Genomic DNA, 16,382 nt, shown 5'->3' on the forward strand with positions numbered 1-16,382 from the left:
GAAGGAAGGAAGGAAGGAAGGAAGGAAGGAAGGAAGGAAGGAAGGAAAAGAAAAACCCAGATTAACAAACCTATTTATCCGCCACCCAGTTACATATTTTAGGTTTAAAAAGTCATAGAAAAGCTGGCACCTATATTAGTACTTTTCTGCACTCGGAAAGTTTCTGCAGTAAGCCTGTGTGATCCGTTAGTCTAACTACACGGCAGCGAGGATGCCGTGTGAGTTCTCACAGGCTTAAAAGGCAGAGCACTTGATAGCATTTGGAATTCTTTATTTAGATACAGAACTGCATAGTCTGTTTTCTTTAAACCTCTCTGAGACTCTGGGATTTTGAGCCCCCTGTAGTATAATATTTCCCAGACTCTGACTTCTGCGTGAATTTTAGGGGCGCCTGGGTGGCTGGCTCAGTCAGTTGAGCGTCCGACTTCGGCTCAGGTCGCGATCTCACGGTTCATGAGTTGAAGCCCCATGTCGGGCTCTGTGCTGACAGCTCGGAGCATGGAGCCTGCTTCCGATCCTGTGTCTCCCTCTTTCTCTGCCCCTAACCCACTCGCATTCTGTCTCTGTCTCTCTCAAAAATAAAAATAAACATTAAAAAAAAAAAATAAGAATTTTAAATGGGCAGCCCGGGCGGCTCGGTCGGTTAAATGTCTGACTTTGGCTCATGTCATGGTCTCGAGGTTCGTGAGTTCAGGATCCACCTCAGGCTCTGTGCTGTCAGTGAAGAGCCTGCTTCAGACCCTCTGTCCCCCTCTCTCTGCCCCTCCCCCCACTCATGCTTGCTTACACATGCATGCTCGCTTGCTCTCTCAGAAATATTTTAAAAAACAATTTTAAAAGTCATTTTCACATTTCCAGAGAAGTAATTTTAAGCATACTTTATTTCACATTTAACTCAGATCAATTCGTTAGTAAGTTTTAATGCAAGTTAAAATATGCATGATGTTTAAAAGGTAAATTTAGCTTTTTTCTGAATATCAAACAATTAGTTCTCTGTAATTTGTACGAGGAAAACTATGTTTTGTCAACAGAAACATTTACATGGAGTATCATATTTAGGAGTGAATATACGGGGGGCGCCTGGGTGGCTCTGTCAGTTAAGCATCTGATTCTTGAGTTCCGCTCAGGCCACGATGTCACGGTCTATGGGACCGAGCCCCATGTCCCGCTCTGTGCTGACAGTGTGGAACTCTGCTTGGGATTCTCTCCATATCTCTCTCTCTCTCTCTCTCAAAATAAGTAAACATTTTTAAAAAGTGAATATATATTAAAAGATGGTTTAAATTTTAACTACGTGTTAACCTGTTGAAAACATTTTTAAATCATTTAGATACCGTATGCTATACTTATTTTTGAGCTTGTGTAGATACTACCTGTTCAAAAAATTACGTTTTTATTTTATTTTTAAAATTTTTCAACATCCTCTTTATACCCAACATGGGGCTCGAACTCATGACCCTGAGATCAAGAGTTGCATGCTCCACTAACTGAGCCAGCCAGGTGCCCCCCAAAATTAATATTTTAAAAAGTGATTCACTTACTGGTTAAATTGAAACGTGGGCTTCTTGCCTTCTGCTCTGGAAAATCAGGCAGTTTCCTTGAACGATATTGGTGTTCTGTCACCAAGTAATTCTAAAAGATATTTTTTATAAACACCCAGATTATTAGGGTTGTCTATGTGTTTTCTCGTTAATACATTTTTTAAGTCCAGAAGTGTCCTGAAATGGTATGTGAGGCTTTGGTGGGAGAAACACAGACGTCCAGAGCTGGTACAGACACCTGGAGACTGACTGGCAGAATTCTGGAAGCATCCTTCGATGCTTCTCTGTGATGGCTGTTTCAGTGTGCGTGGTTTTTTGAGTCCGAAGAAATCAGGCTCCTCCTTGCATACCTCCGAGCCTTTCTGGGGGTGCAGTGTCGTCCGAGCAGGAAACCCAGGGTCGCCTGTGATTGGGAAGCTCTCGGACTTTTTCTATTTTTAGGGGGAAATGAACTACTCACACAGTCACTTAGGAACAGGGACCACGTTTCCTCCACCGCATAACCTCAGTCCCTTTCGGGAGCACTCAGGAAGTGCTGCTCTCAGGAAGCTCCTTAGCCCTGGGCCCGGTCCGGGCCTGCCTGCCAGGAACCACGCGCACGCGCGCGCGCGCGCGCGAAGGTGGAGGCACGGGGCGGGGGGTCTTTGCTGTGCTCGGTTCAGGCGTGAAGGGTGAGCCCAGGCAGCCCAACTCTGAGCCCGACCCCGCCACCACCGCTGCCTGACTCCGGGCCCGTTCGGACTCGGGTTCGCACAGCCTGTGGGGTGGCGAGGGCGCCCTGTGTGGCACCGCATGGGCCCCCGGCGAAGCTGCCGCTCCTGGAGCCGCCGTGGGCAAAGCGGGCAGGAAGCTGACCTCGTGTGCTCCGATTGGCTCCCCTTTCTGACCTGGCTTTTGTCTCCACAGGGAACTGCACGTGGGGAATGAACTGCAGGTTTATACACCCCGGAGTCAACGACAAGGGCAACTATTCCCTAATCACCAAAGCCGAACCTTTCCCGCCTAATGGTGCCCCACCTCTTGGACCTCACCCGCTGATGCCTGCCAACCCCTGGGTGCGTGAACCCCTCTCTTTCTTTCATTGCTAACGGACGGGACAGCTAAGCTCTCCGAACCTTCTGCTTACAGCCCATCGGTACACCTTGTGTAAAAGGCACCTCTGTGACGTCACGGTCACTGGGTCACCTTCCAGATGCTTCCGTGTCTCCGTGAGGAGGCAACCCTAGGCTCAGGGCAGCAGGTCAGGGGCCACACTGAGGCTTGGAGTGCCAGGGGCGTGCGGCCGATAACCTTCTGGCTGGTGTTCTAGCTCCCGTCTCTTTGCAGGTTTTGAGGTTTCGCTTGCTTTCTCAACTTTTCCCTTCTTGTTTCTTAATAGGGTGGGCCCGTAGTTGATGAAATTTTGCCTCCACCCCCTCCAGAGCCCCCCACGGAGAGTGCCTGGGAACGAGGACTCCGGCACGCGAAGGAGGTAACTGGAGGGCCTGAGGAAAATTCTTGAGCATGAGTAGCGTTGCTTTGATTCAGAGACAGTGACTGGAAGCTCAGTGAAGTCTCTGAAGTGAGGGAGCGGTTTCCTAAGAGTTAAGAGAGCTCCGTTAGTCTGTCCAAGGCCCAGGCGCGCTGTCTTCCCGTGGCTCGGGTGGCGTCACACCGCACCCCGGCTGGTGCTGCGGCCCCCGGCCTCCTGGAGCCATGGCCTGTGCGTGTGCAGGCCCGTCCCTTCCCGAGACGGCCGCTGTCCCCGCCCGCGCCCTCCCTCCAGGCTGTCCGGTGGCCCTGGCCGTCAGGCTTGTGGTCTGTCGCCACCAGACCTGCTTTCCAGGCCCTCACTTCACTTTCTCTCCAGTGAGGTGACAGGATAAAAACGAAACCATTCCCCTGCCTGGCTCAGCACAGAGCCCGCCCCCCACCCCTCACCACCCTGGAACCGCTTTCTCTCCATGCTTGGGCCCCGTCCCGAGCGAGTATCTGGGGCTCCCTGGCTCAGGAGGTGGCCGGCTCTGTTACCCCTTTCCAGAAGGCAAGCCAGCTCCGTAGCACCGCGTGGCGGGCCCGTCCTGCTGGTGCAGAGATGGTGTGCCTGGGCCTGGAGTCCCTCGGCCGCTCCCGCTGCCCTGGCTGGGGCGCCGTGGGGCCGCCTTTCCTGACAGCGACTAGCGTTGACTTCTTCCTTCTTACGACGGTAGGTTTTAAAAAAAGCAACCATTCGAAAAGAACAGGAGCCCGATTTTGAAGAGAAAAGGTTTACGGTGACCATCGGCGAAGACGAACGGGAGTTTGACAAGGAAAATGAAGTTTTCCGGGATTGGAATTACCGCATCACGAGGGATGTCCGAGAGACAGCGTAAGGAGCCATCCCTCCTTCCCTTCTGAGGGACAGCGAAGCTGTCCCCAGCCACAGGAGCCTCGCGCTCTTCCCTCAGGCCTCGGGGGGCCGTGCCTCCCTCTCCCCGTCCTCGGCTCGGAATGGCCTTCCCGAGATCGTGTCAGAAGCTCTGCAGGGGCTTTCCTGGGTTTTCTGCGCCGTGAAGGAAACGCCCCGGCTCTGGCAGGGCCGGGTGCCCGGGGAGGGCTCACCTCTGTGTGGCTTCCTCTGAGCTCTGCGTTTCTAGAGCTCTGCTCCGAACCCCTGGAGCCCCAGCGGTCTGCCTCTTCCCACCCTCCTCCCGGTCTCCCAGCGGCCAGGAAAACCCATGAAATTGTCACCAGAGTCCAGGAACTCGGCAGGTGTGACACTTTTCATCGTAAATGGCCTTGTTCCTTCTCTGACACGTCCTGTTACTGGTCTGGTAGAGAAGTGCATGCGGTTGAAAGCCTTCGGGGCTCTCACGACATCCCCCCGCACCTCTTCCCGGGGGACGGTCGGCTTTGTCGTGCTCCCCTTGGAGGGGCAGACGCAGGCAGCTCTCTCCTGAGCAGCCACCGCAGCGTGGGCTCGGGTCACCGCGATCGGAGCCGGCTCTGGCGCCCAGGCAGCGTCATAGCAGCGCTCCGCTCGGCCACACCTGCCGTGGGAGAGCGTGCTCGCTGGGGTCTGGCCGCGGTGGTGGTGGCGGTGGGCGCAGAGAAGGGGTTCGCGGATGGGGCTTGCCTTTCAGGGTTCCGCCAGCCAGGCTGCTACTCGAAGCTCGAGGCTCGTGTCCCGCATCGTGCACCCTGCCCCCGGCTCTCTGCCTGCAGAGGACGGGGGAGGCCCTGTGCTCCACGCTTGTGTCAGGGGACAGCTCAGAGTCTGCAGCGTAGAGATTTAAAGCCGTGGTTCGGACTTGTGTGTTTTCTGATTCTGGGTGTGGAGGCCTGTCAGATCCCGGATGGGAGCGTGGCGGTCGGGACTCTGTCTGCCAGCTCCCACGGCTCCCTTCGGGTCCTGAGGCCTCACGCTTTTCTTGGGGAAAGCGCAGGTGAGGCTCCCGTCCCGCCGGGCTCAAGGGGCAGGCGGACAGTCCCAGGGGCCGGGGTGACCGGCACAGAGGGTGTGCTCTCTGAGCGTGCTCACTCTGAACGCTGGGCGAAGAGGCTCCGAACCTCGACACTCGGCCTCCCGGCCGCTGCTGGACCAGGGGGGCCTGGAGCGTGTGCCCGCAGGGGAGCCGGCCGGCGAGTGCGGCTCTGCAGGGCGTACGCGGCCGAACCGGCGGCTGTGCCCTGGGCCTGCCCCGCGTGTGGTGCCGGCGGGTGCCGCGCTCCCTCTGCGGAGGGTCCGTGGTGCGGGACCTTGCGCCTCTAAAGCCTCTGAGGACGGCCCTCGGAGCCAAGTTTTCACTCACGTTTGGTTTTTCAACGTCACTGCCCTAGAATTAACCGGGGGCTTCTGTGACACCCCTGTGTCGGGCCCCCCCGGACCTCATCAGTCAGGGCCCTCTGGGAACAGGGCCCCTGCGGCGAGTGTGGGTGAGAAGGCACCTCTGCCCTGTCAGTCAGGGTCCGCTAAACACAGGAGACCCCCTGCAAACAGAAGGCAGCGGCAGCTGTAGGAAGTTGGGGGGGGGGGCAGTTGGAAGTTCACACCGAGAAGCTGGAGGCCGGGCTGGGACTCAGGCCGCTGAGGAGGGGGGCGCTGGCCGGCTGTGCCGGCTCCCCTGTGGTGGGCGAGGAGGCCGGGGTGCCAGAGTCCTGCGGGCGGCAAGGGGCAGAGGCCAGGACAGAGAGACCCTTCTGCCTTCGGGGCCCGGCCAGCCCCTGCGGCACCTGTCGTGGGCCAGCCTCACGTGGGGCCGTCGGGAGAACAGGGTGCTCTCGGCAGAGGGTGTGGGGGGCTCAGTCAGATACCAAGCGGACGGCTTAAAAGCAGTTCAGGGCCGTTGATGTAAAACTCAGACCCACCAGCCATGCTGGTGTTCCCTGCCCGGGACCCCAGGGCACAACAAGCTCTGTGCCCAGGTGCTCTCCACCCGGCGACGCGGCAGGCCTGTGCGCCGGGTCCCCACGTGCGCCAGGTGACGGAAGGTGGGGAAGAGGGAAGAGGGAAGGTGGGGAAGGGCGGGAGGGACCGGCAGCACCACCAGGGGCCGGCCAGGGTGTCCAGGGAAGGTGGGGCCCCGCTGGCTAACTAACAAGCCTTCTGGGCGATCCTCGTGCCCACCCACTGAGGTTTGAGAGCCGTGGACTTCAGTTCGGGGGCCCGGGCCCCCCCTGACGTCAGGGGCGGCGTGGTCAGGCTCTGGCAGCGTGGAGCTGGGTGCTCTGTTGTGGAACCAGTGGGGAAGGGTGCCCGCTCAGGAGCTCCTGAGGAAGTAGCCTGAGACGGTATGAAGCACAGGAAAACCGGTGTTTTCTTTATGCCATTTTTGGGAATTAACTTGTTTAGCAGGATCACTTAGTAAAGGTAGTGCTTTTCAGATGCCAGCCACCTTGTGGGACCTCATGCGCACAGGTATTAAGAAATGTCACCCTGGGGGGTGGGGCGTTGGGGGGGGGTCAGTTGGTTACGTGTCCAACTGCGGCTCAGGTCATGATCTCGCCGTTCCTGAGTTCGAGCCCTGCGTCGGGCTCTGTGCTGACAGCTCAGAGCCTGGAGCCTGCCTCAGAGTCTGTGTCTCCCTCTCTCTCTGCCCCTCTTCCCCCCTGAAAAACAAAAAAAATGATTAAAAAAAAGAAAGAAATGTCACCCTGGGGTTCCCAGCCAGCTCAGTCAGTGCAAGTGCGACTCCTGACCTCAGGGCCACGAGTTCAAGTCCCGTGACTTTGATGTCATCTCTGTGCAGGAGGCTGGGGTGCGGTTAATGCAAGAACATTCACTGAGCCCACAAAGACGCCCTGACCGTTGCCTCCTTCACGTGGGGACCCTGGTGGCGGTGTCCTAAGACTCCAGGCCGTCCCACGGGAGAGAGGCCGTTACACGTTGCTTACCCGGTTTTCCAGAAACGAATTTGTCAGCACGGCCCTCCTTTGAGAGAGCACGCACCCTCACATCCGTTTGGGAAGGTGTTTCTCCCAGGGCCTGGGTTGGCCGGGAATGGTGCTGGGGCCTGGGCGGGGGGCCACGTTCTCTCTTGCTGTCGAGCAGCGGGCTGGGCCGCGGCAGGCCTCCGCAGCTGCTGACTGCTGTCTTACACGCGACCTGAGTGGTGGGCACTTAGGCGCTTTGGAAGATGTCTGGCCACTTGGAGTGAAAGAGAGCTGTGTCCTCCAGCAGAGCCGGCCTCGGGTGAGTCAGTCTGCCGGGGTCCTGGCCCAAGCGGGGCAGACACCTCCCAGAAGGCAGCCCGCTGGAGGCCATCGGGCGACCCAGAAGCTCAGCCTGGCAGCCTCTTGAGGTTGTGGGCACGTTGGTTTCCCCCACCAGCTTACTCACAGGGGAGAGTTGGTCTGGAGCCAGGAAATCCCTGAAAGAATGCCTGTCTGTTGCCGGACTTACATCAGGGTCCAGGGCACCCCCAGGGCAGGTCCTCTGGGTCAGTGGGTAAGGTGGGATCTCCTTACCTTCCTCCCCATGGTCAGTGGCTGTCCCTTCCCCATTGAGTACAAGTCTGCCTTGGCCCCTCGGGAGGCTCCTTTATCCTACGTGCAGGGATCTGTCCCTGGACCATTTGTTTCTTCGTGAGAAAGGCAGGCCTGCAGTGTCGTGTTGTCTCAGGGTGTGTCTTTCTTGGCTGGGGTTGCACATCTCTGCCTGCCTGTGCATTCGGGGACCGGTTGTCGAGCTCCATATGGAAGCCCACCGGTGTTTTTACTGGGATTGCCCTCCATTTGCAAATTGATGGAGAGAGCTGACTTCTGGGCAGCGTCCAGTCCTGGCTGAAGACCAGAAACATGGTCTCGTGTGTTCACATGTCCTCCTTGTCTTTGAGGAGCACATTAAAGCTTTTCTCAGATAGGTTCTGCTCAGTTCTGGTTAAACGCACTTTGTTCCTCGGTGTTTCTTCTTTCTTGCTGCTGTAAAAGAGGGCTTCTCTGCTCCTTGTCCGGAGTGGTCATCTGTGCGCGTGGAGGCATCGGTCTCATGCTTCCCTGGGCCCTCTGGCTTCCTGGATCGGCTTTACCATGCCTCGGGTTCTAGGTCTGGTGCCATTTCATTTGCGGGCGTGGGTCCTTTTCCTGCTTGCCCAGCGTCCGCAGCTTCATTCGTCTGATGGCAGCAGCCAGCCTCTGCCACGCCAGTGGATGGCCATGGAGGCCGTGGCCACCTTGCCTTTGCCCGGGCTTACAGAAATGCCCCTCTTCCCATTAGTAAGAGGTTGGCTTGAGTTCCGACGTAAGTGTGTGAGTTAAGTCTCGTTAGGAAGTGTTGTCTCCAGCTCCCTGCGGTGTTTGTCATCGTAGGTGCGATCCTCTGCGGTTCTTCTCTTCAGGTCTGCCATTATGTGTGGGGTGTTCACGAATTTCCTCCTTGTGACTCATCCTCAGATTCCTGGAATAAATCCCACTGAGTCATAGCGTATTTTATTTTCTTAACGTGGTGTCGGATTCTGTTTGCTAACGTTTTGTGTAATATTTTTGCCTTAATATTCGTAAGTGATGAGATTTGCCTTACTCGCTCATTTTTCAGACTGGAGCCTTACGCAGATCCGTACTACGACTATGAAATCGAGCGCTTCTGGCGTGGCGGGCAGTACGAGAACTTCCGGGTGCAGTACACGGAGACGGAGCCGTACCACAATTACCGGGTGAGTGTGGCGGTCGTGCACGTCTCCCCGCGCTGGTCCATTTCTTAAGATTACCCCCTTTTTCATCTATGGGACTTCATATGGTTTTAGTAGCACGGGCAGAGCGTACCAATTTCAAGTCCAGACTGACTGTTCGTGGAGAAACAGTTCGGATCCACAGGTTAAACTGGTGGTGGTTTCCTTTAGTTGGTCTGTGCCCTTGCTCTGGGTTTGTTAAAAACTAGGTTTGCCGACTGGATTATTGATACAGCTCTGCATGGGACTGTGTTCTGCCCTCCTGAGTGTGTTACTCCCTCAGGTTCCCTAGCGGTACCATTTATAACTATGCTGTCCTCACCCATGTCCTCACCCACTTTAGTGACCCCCCCCCCCAGCTGTGCCTTGCTGGCCTGGAGGGTGGGCCCGGGCTGTTGGGGGTACAGGTGCGGCCTACCAGGCAGGGTCTCCCTGAAGGTAGAAGTGACTTTTCGGAGCCGCTTTCCACCGCCTCTGTCCCCCACCGTGTCCAAGGCTGCAGCCAGTGGCAGGGCAGGGGCGCACCTCATTACCTCACAGGCCACTTGAAACCCGAAACCCGTGTCCGTGCTGTGATTTGGGCTTTGCCCCGTCTTAACTTTGAACATTAGAGCAGACGGATGGAGGAGACCTGAGCGATAGTTCCGGGAGGCGCTCGAGGCCTTTGCCTCGAAAGCAGGGGCACGTGCCCCGCGCTGTCCCCGCCCCCGGAAGGGGGTGGGGGCGGCCCCGGGGACTGGCGGACCGGGGAGCGGTGGAGGACGACCTGGGGAACAGGGCCGGCGCGGGAGGTGGCCCCCCGCGGCCTCCCCGCCACCCGCCTTCTGCCGGCCACCGCCCAGCGCGTGTCTTTGGCTTCAGGACCGGGAGCGGGAGCGCGAGCGCGAGAACCGGCAGCGGGAGCGGGAGCGCGAGCGCGAGCGGGACCGAGAGCGGGAGCGCCGGCAGCGGGAGCGCGAGCGCGAGCGCGAGCGGGAGCGCGACAAGGAGCGGCAGCGGAGGAAGGAGGAGTGGGAGAGAGAGCGAGCCAAGCGCGACGAGAAGGACCGCCAGCACCGAGACCGCGACCGCGAGAAGGAGCGCGAGAAGGAGAAGGAGAAGCCGAAGCCCCGCTCCCCGCAGCCGCCCAGGTAGGTCGTGGGCCCCTGGGCTCTGGGAGGCCTGGCCCCCCCCCCCCCCGCCCCGCCCCGGTGGGGTCCGCGGAGACGAGGGCGCGCGCCCGCCAGCCACAGCCCCAGAATCCTTGCTGGAGAAAGGTCGGTGTGTCGGGATGAGTGGGCGCCGGCCGTCCCGGAACGTGCGTGTCCCGGTGGGATCGCACCCCAGCGCACCCCGTCACCACCCTGTGTTGGGAAAGCTCTGAATTCCCGGTCGCGCCGCTTTGGCACGGTGCCAGGGAGGTGGCTCCGGCGGCCGGAGCGCCGGACCTCGCGCCCCCCCCCCCCGCCGTGGAGGGCCGGCCTCCCCCTCACTCGTCCTCCGTCTTCCGGGTGGTGACTGCGGTTTTGTGCCGGTGGCGGGAGCTGCCGGGGTGGTGGCCGGGCGGGCAGTGAGGACGTGCCCTCCCGGTTCAGGGTCCGCGCATGTGTCTTTGAGGACCAGGGCAGACACGTGGTCCCCAGGAGAAGATCCCGGAGCTGGAGGGGGCTTTGTCTGTGTCTGTGTTGACAGCCTAACGGGAGGGAATCCACACAGCCCGCAGTGCCTCTGCTTAAAGCGTACAGGATGTTGTAAGCTTGCAGAATGTTCAGAACGGTGGCCCCGCCACAACTTTAAGGCCCTTTTGTGCCCCAAAAAGAACCCTCGTGCCCATCAGCAGTCACCCCTCGTTATCCCCAAACGCCCCCCGGCTCTTGTTCTGGACACGGAGCCTGCGGTCTTTTGACTGGCTCCTTCCGCCCAGCGTGATCTCTGAAGCGCATCCGCAGGGCGGTCGTGTCAGTGCCTCTGCGGCTGAAGACGATGCCGTCGTGGGGAACACGGACAACATTGCGTTCACCCGTCCTGTCCTGTCGGTGCACCTTTCGGTCGTTTCTCCCCTTGGCTGTCACGAACACGAGCATCGTGTCCAAGCGTTTTTGCAGAAGTGGTTTTCATTTCCCTCGAGTGTACGCCTCGGGGTGCAATTGCTGGGTCACGTGATAGCTGTGTTCAGCCTTCTGGGGAGTTTCTGGAATCTTCCAAAGTGGCTGCACCATGGTACATTCCCATCGGAAATGTGTGAGGGTTCTACTTTTCTCCACATTATCGCTTTTGCCTTTTTTTTTTTTTTTTTTTTTTTTTTTTTATCGTAGCCATCCACTGGGTGTGAAACGGTAGGTTTCACAGGTTTCGTCGCAGGTTGGTTTAGGTCTTCTGGTAACTAATGACCTGTTTAGTCATTGAAAGCCATTTTAGTCATGAAAACGCTGGGCCTCTTTTCATGTGCTTCTTGGTATATGCTCTTGGGAGAAATGTCTATCCAGATCTTTTGCCCATCTTTTAATTAGGCCGTCTTATTGAGTTGTAGGAGTTCCTCACGTTCTAGGTACAGACCCCTTGTCAGACACCTGACTTGCACGTGTGCTCCCCCGTTCTGCGGTTGGTGGTTTAGCTTTCTTGATGACATCAGCCTTTTTCTTAATTTATTTTATTTTATTTTTTTAGCAGGAGCCTTTTATTTTATATTTTTTCCAGTTTTACCAAACTATAGTTGACATGTAACATCGTATACGCTTAAAGTATACAATGTGATGACCGGATACATGCACGTGTTGCAGAATTGTTGCCACAATGAAGCTGGTTAACAGCAATATTGTTTCACATAATTCCCTCGCGTGTGTGGTCAGAACATCCCAGAACTGTCTCGGCATCTCAGGTAAACGGTACACGATACGGTATTTCAATCGCGGGCCCACCGCGGTACCCTAGATCCCCAGCACCGACTCGTCTCACGACTGGAAATTTGTACCACGTGACCAACATCTTGCCATTTCCTCCACGCCCTTCTCCTGTCTGTTTCTAGATGTTTGGCTCTTTTCGATTCTCCGTGTAAGTTAGGAATATACAGTAAGAAGTCTTTTTTTGCCTGACTTCACCGAGCGTAATTTCTCAGGGTCCGTCCACGTTCTCACAAATGGCAGGATGTCCCTCTTTCTCGCGGCTGAATAACCGTCCATGGCATGGCTCCACCACACCTTCTTCATCCGTCAGTGGACGCTCAGCTGGTTTTCGTGTCCTCCCTTCGAGAAGGAAGCTGCGGTGAACACGGGAGTGTGGACGTCTCTTCTGTTTGCGTTTCGTTCGGATGTTTACCCAGAAGTGGTTGCTGGATCGTGTGGTAGTTCTATGTTCAATTTTTTGAGGACCCTCCATACTGTTTTCCACAGCGGCTACACCCGTTTGCATTCCCACCGACAGTGCACGAGGGGTCCCTTTCCCCACCCTCACTGACACCTGTTACCAGATGTGCTTTTGATGACAGCCTTTTAAGAGGTGGGACGTGATACCTCATTTTGGGTTTGATTTGCCGTTGCCTGGTGATGAGTGATGTTGAGCGCCTTCTCACGTTCCTCTTGGCCATCTGGATGTCTTCTTTTGGAGAATGTCTAGTCAGGCAGTTGCCCATTTTTAAATTGGATTCTTTGGTTTTTTGCCATTGAGTTGTAGGAGTTCTTTACATATTTTGGATATCAATCCCTCACCTGATAAATGGCTTGCAAATATTTTTTTCGCGCTCTTGTAGGCTGTCCTTTCACTTTGTTGATGGTTTACTTTGCTTTGTGGAAGCTTTTTAGCCGGTGTGGTCCCACTGTTTATATTTGGTCTTGTTGCCCGTGGTGTGGGTGAGACTCGCATCGAGGAGCTTTATTGTCGTGTTTCCAACTGGGAGCTTCTGGATTTCGCGTCTTTAATCCATTTGGAATTATTTTTGTGTGCAGTGTAAGACAGGGGCCCACTTCTTTCTGTATACGGCTGTCCGGTTTTTCCAGCGTGGTTTGTTGAAGAGACCGTCTTTTCTCCTTTGTGTGTTCTTACCTCCTTTGTTGTAATTGACCATATATGCATGGATTGACTTCTGGGCTCTCCATTCTGTCCCATTGATCTGTGTCTGGTGTTTGTTTGTTTGTTTGTTTGTTTGTCTGCCTTAAGTGGTCTCTGTGCCCATCGTGGGGCTTGAACTCACGACCCCGATTGCACACTCCACCGTCTGAGCCAGCCAGGGGCCCTGATATGTGTCTGTTGTTATGCCAATGCCATATAGTTTTGGTTACTAAAGCTTTGTGATACAGTTTGAAATCAGGAAGCAAGATTCTTGATCCAGCTTTGTTCTTGTTCGAGATTGCTTTGGCTATTTGGGGTCTTTTGTGGTTCCATGCAATTGTTTTTTCTATTTCTGGTGAACAATGCCCTTGGAGTTTTGATAGGGATTCCAGTCTGTACTTGGCTTTGGGTAGTGTGGACATTTCTTCTGCATCAGCTCTCGCGATCCGTGAACGCGGAATAGATTTCCGTTAATTGTGGAGTCTTCGATTTCTTTCATTGGTTTCAAACAATTGTCAGGATACACTGCTTTCATCTCCTTGGCTACATTTATTCCTAAGTATTTTATTTTTGATGCAGTTGCAAATGGGATTATTTTCTTTGTTGTTGTTGTTGTTGTTGTTGTTGTTGTTGTTGTTGTTCACGTTGTTACTGTATAAAAATGCAACAGATTTTTGCATGTTGAATTTGTGTCCTTTGTACCGAATTCATTTACTAGTGACAGTTCCTTGGTGGGGGAAGCTGAGCTCTTCTCGTAGATCTCGTCCCCTGTGTCAGCACAGCTGGGTTTCTGACAGCGAGCATCAGGACCGTAGTCTTTGGTTTCACGGTCAACTCTGGCCGCAGCAGGACAGTCCGTGTGAGCACCAGCCTTGACTGTTACCATCCTCCAGGTGGCGATGAATTGCCCTCACTAAATTTGCTGTGTTTTTTCATACTTTCCTAACATTGGGCAAAGCGATGTTTCGACAGAACGTTCAGAGTGAATCACACACCCTAGATGCAGAAACAGTTCATTCTCTGGAAGACCGCTTTGACGGATCTTTATGTTGCCGAAACCGCCGTTTACCTCACCGTGAAATTCATCACTTCATTTGAAGTGCAAAGCTTGATTTTGATCTTCCTGCTCTCGGTCCCTGGAAACCCCTCTGCCCACATCACCGCTGCACTCTTCGTCCAGCCTGGGCCCTGGCCGCCCTCCGCCCCTGCTGGGCCCCCGGCGTCTCTGGGACTCTCCTCCGACATGGCTGCTCAGAGGGGCCTCCCCACCCACCCCTGTCTTCGCTCCCTGCTTGGTAGATCCTCACGGCTGTCGTCGCTCCCCGATGTCACGTTGTTCTGTTCACGTGTCTGTTAGCCTGCGCTGCCTTCTAAAGTGGGATCCCCAAGGGGGCACCGTGGCAGCAGGTCCCGTCTCAGAGCCCGGCACGGAGCTCGAGCCCACAGACCCTCGATGGCGCTGTAGAGTTGTTCTGGATTCGGCAGCAGCCTGCATTTTGCCCCGTGTGTCGCCGTGAGTGTTGTAAGGGGGACAAAATCGTAGGCTGAGTTCTGCAGAGAGGACAAATTCAGTCTGCTTTCCAGATTCATGAAATGGCTGTTTTCGTGCACATCCACATCCCTGGTCTTAGAAGGAGAAACACAAGAAAGATGGACAGATGATGTGATGTCTAGGATGTGTGGGCTCCCAGATCACATCAGCAAGTCCGTTCTCGTGGTTTGCTGGTTTATGAGCAAATTCACTCGTGTCTACTCTGACGACCAACTGCCTCCCTCCACTCCCTCCACTGACACGTCCTGCTCGTCTCCAGGCAGCCAGGTAGCTCTTCCAAGTTGGAGGTCTGTTCTTCCGGCACAGGGACCCTTTTATACCCGAGAGCATCCTTTTAGAGAGAGTCCGTTGGAGAACAGCTGCACCGGTGGCTGTGTCTGTCTGTGCTTGTGACTGACTCCTGGGACAGAACACCCGCCTGCCACTCAGTCCCGGTCCCGGTGCTGCCCGACCCCTGCAGAGGAGGCACCCACGCGAGCCCAGCGAGACTGCGCTAACAGCAGTGGCGTGAGTCGGCGTGGCCCCCAGGCGCCAGACGCCTGTGCAGAACAGCCTCAGCCTCGCACACAGCCTGCGTTTGCACAACCCAGGATCTTCAGGTGAGGGCCGGGGTCAGTGAGAACACGGCTGAGCCCGCAGGGCAGGTTCAGGAGGCTTGACTGAGTGGCTTCTTCCTAAAAGGAGGTGCGGCTTCCTCACCAGACCAGGCAGGCGTGCCCTCCACTTGTTTCTGCCTGGTTTGCTCCCTTCTGTTGGGCTCACGTTCCGCCCCCCCCACCCCCCCTTTTCTTGCCTGGACTCTCACTTTCGCTCCTGCGGACTGTCCCCCACAGGACTTCTGCTGACGGCAGGGACACGTGCACCCTGTCCCTTGGTCAGGATTCAGCCTGTCTCACTGGTGCCGGGGAGTCTTGCACCCCATTTTTGATCACTCTGGCTGGAACCCTGCTGGCCCTGCGACCAGCCCGAAGGGCTAGGGTTTCACCAGAGCAGAATTTCCAACCCGGCCCTCCTATTTCCTTTTCCTGTGACCAGCCAGAGCCGGTGTGACTGCTTCTTCGGGAGGAAGCTGAATTTCCCTGCGGTCGTATGTTTGTGCGATCTCCCTGTCGTCGAAGAGTTTGTTTACTTAGCCCAGGGCAGCTTGGGGATTTTACAGCAGCAGCTGGACAGAAAGGGTTCTCCTCGCCTGAAATACGAGACAGACACGGTCACGTTCAGAGAGTCCGGTGGGAAGCTCTCGTCTGCGCAACCAGGGGGGCCGTGTGCCGGAGCGGATGTTGCACCGCCCCGGTCCTCGCAGGGCCCGGTGGACGTGACGGGAGTAGGCGATGAACTCAGTGCGGTGGTGGCTCTCCCGTCTTGTCTGCAGCCGGCACGGGCGCTTTAAACCCAGAACCCCCGTTACCCAGCAGAGGGCACGGGCGCGCAGCACGGCAGAGCGAGCCGTGGGTGAGAGCTGGCAGTGGCGCTCTGGGCTCCCGGTTTCTTCCCCCGCCCGTCCCGAGCTGGTCTGCTCTGACACGGCACCTGGTGAGCTGTCGGGGTTTCTTGCCAGCTTTACTCTGGGCCTCGTAGGCCAGACGCGGTGTCGCCGTGTGCGCAGATGTGTCCCTCTCCGTTTAGCTTGGCCTTCTGTAACTGTGCCTTTTGGGGTCCCTGGCCGCTCCTGCATCTGGGCTATTTATAGACTAGACTGGAACCTCGTAAGCAGTCGTATGGGACGCCTCTATGTAAATAGAGGGAAACCCCTTTTGTGAAACCTTCTAATCTTTACAGCCGAGCCAGTGGGTGTGCTCTGGGCGGGGCTGAGGCGGGTCATGAGGATGTGCTTTGGCACAGGCAGATTCAGGCCATCCCAGATAAAAACAGCAGCTGACATCTTCCTGGAGGGATTGCCCAGACCGCCTGTTACCGCGAGAGCTGCGCACGGTTGAGGGGTGGTGCCCCTTGGGGTGACATGGCAGACTCCTTGTTTCCTGGGAGGGAACCTCTGCCCGCCTCTCCACGTCACCCGAAGCCCACGCTCTCCTCAGGGGGGTCCTTGGCGTCTCGGGGTACGAGAGGCCTGTGCGCGGCCCATCAGTGTCCGGTCAGAGGCACATTGCGGGGTCCGTGAGCCCCCCACAGAGGCCTGCTCTG

The 16,382-nt window shown here is 56.3% G+C and overlaps 1 protein-coding gene across 2 annotated transcripts in view; it reads left to right on the forward strand.

Annotated features, from left to right (window-relative positions):
* Window positions 1-16,382, forward strand: part of ZC3H18 (zinc finger CCCH-type containing 18) — a 59,367-nt gene that overhangs the window by 26,897 nt on the left and 16,088 nt on the right. For both annotated transcript variants that reach the window (XM_040443308.1, XM_040443309.1), the window contains 5 exons: window positions 2,448-2,596; window positions 2,920-3,012; window positions 3,731-3,888; window positions 8,533-8,650; window positions 9,527-9,795. In XM_040443308.1, coding sequence (XP_040299242.1) covers window positions 2,448-2,596; window positions 2,920-3,012; window positions 3,731-3,888; window positions 8,533-8,650; window positions 9,527-9,795 — 787 coding nt within the window. The remainder of the gene's footprint in view (window positions 1-2,447; window positions 2,597-2,919; window positions 3,013-3,730; window positions 3,889-8,532; window positions 8,651-9,526; window positions 9,796-16,382) is intronic.

Source organism: Herpailurus yagouaroundi, unplaced genomic scaffold (genome assembly GCF_014898765.1).
Source record: "Herpailurus yagouaroundi ecotype Mexico unplaced genomic scaffold, PumYag 190, whole genome shotgun sequence".
NCBI lineage: Eukaryota > Metazoa > Chordata > Mammalia > Carnivora > Felidae > Herpailurus > Herpailurus yagouaroundi.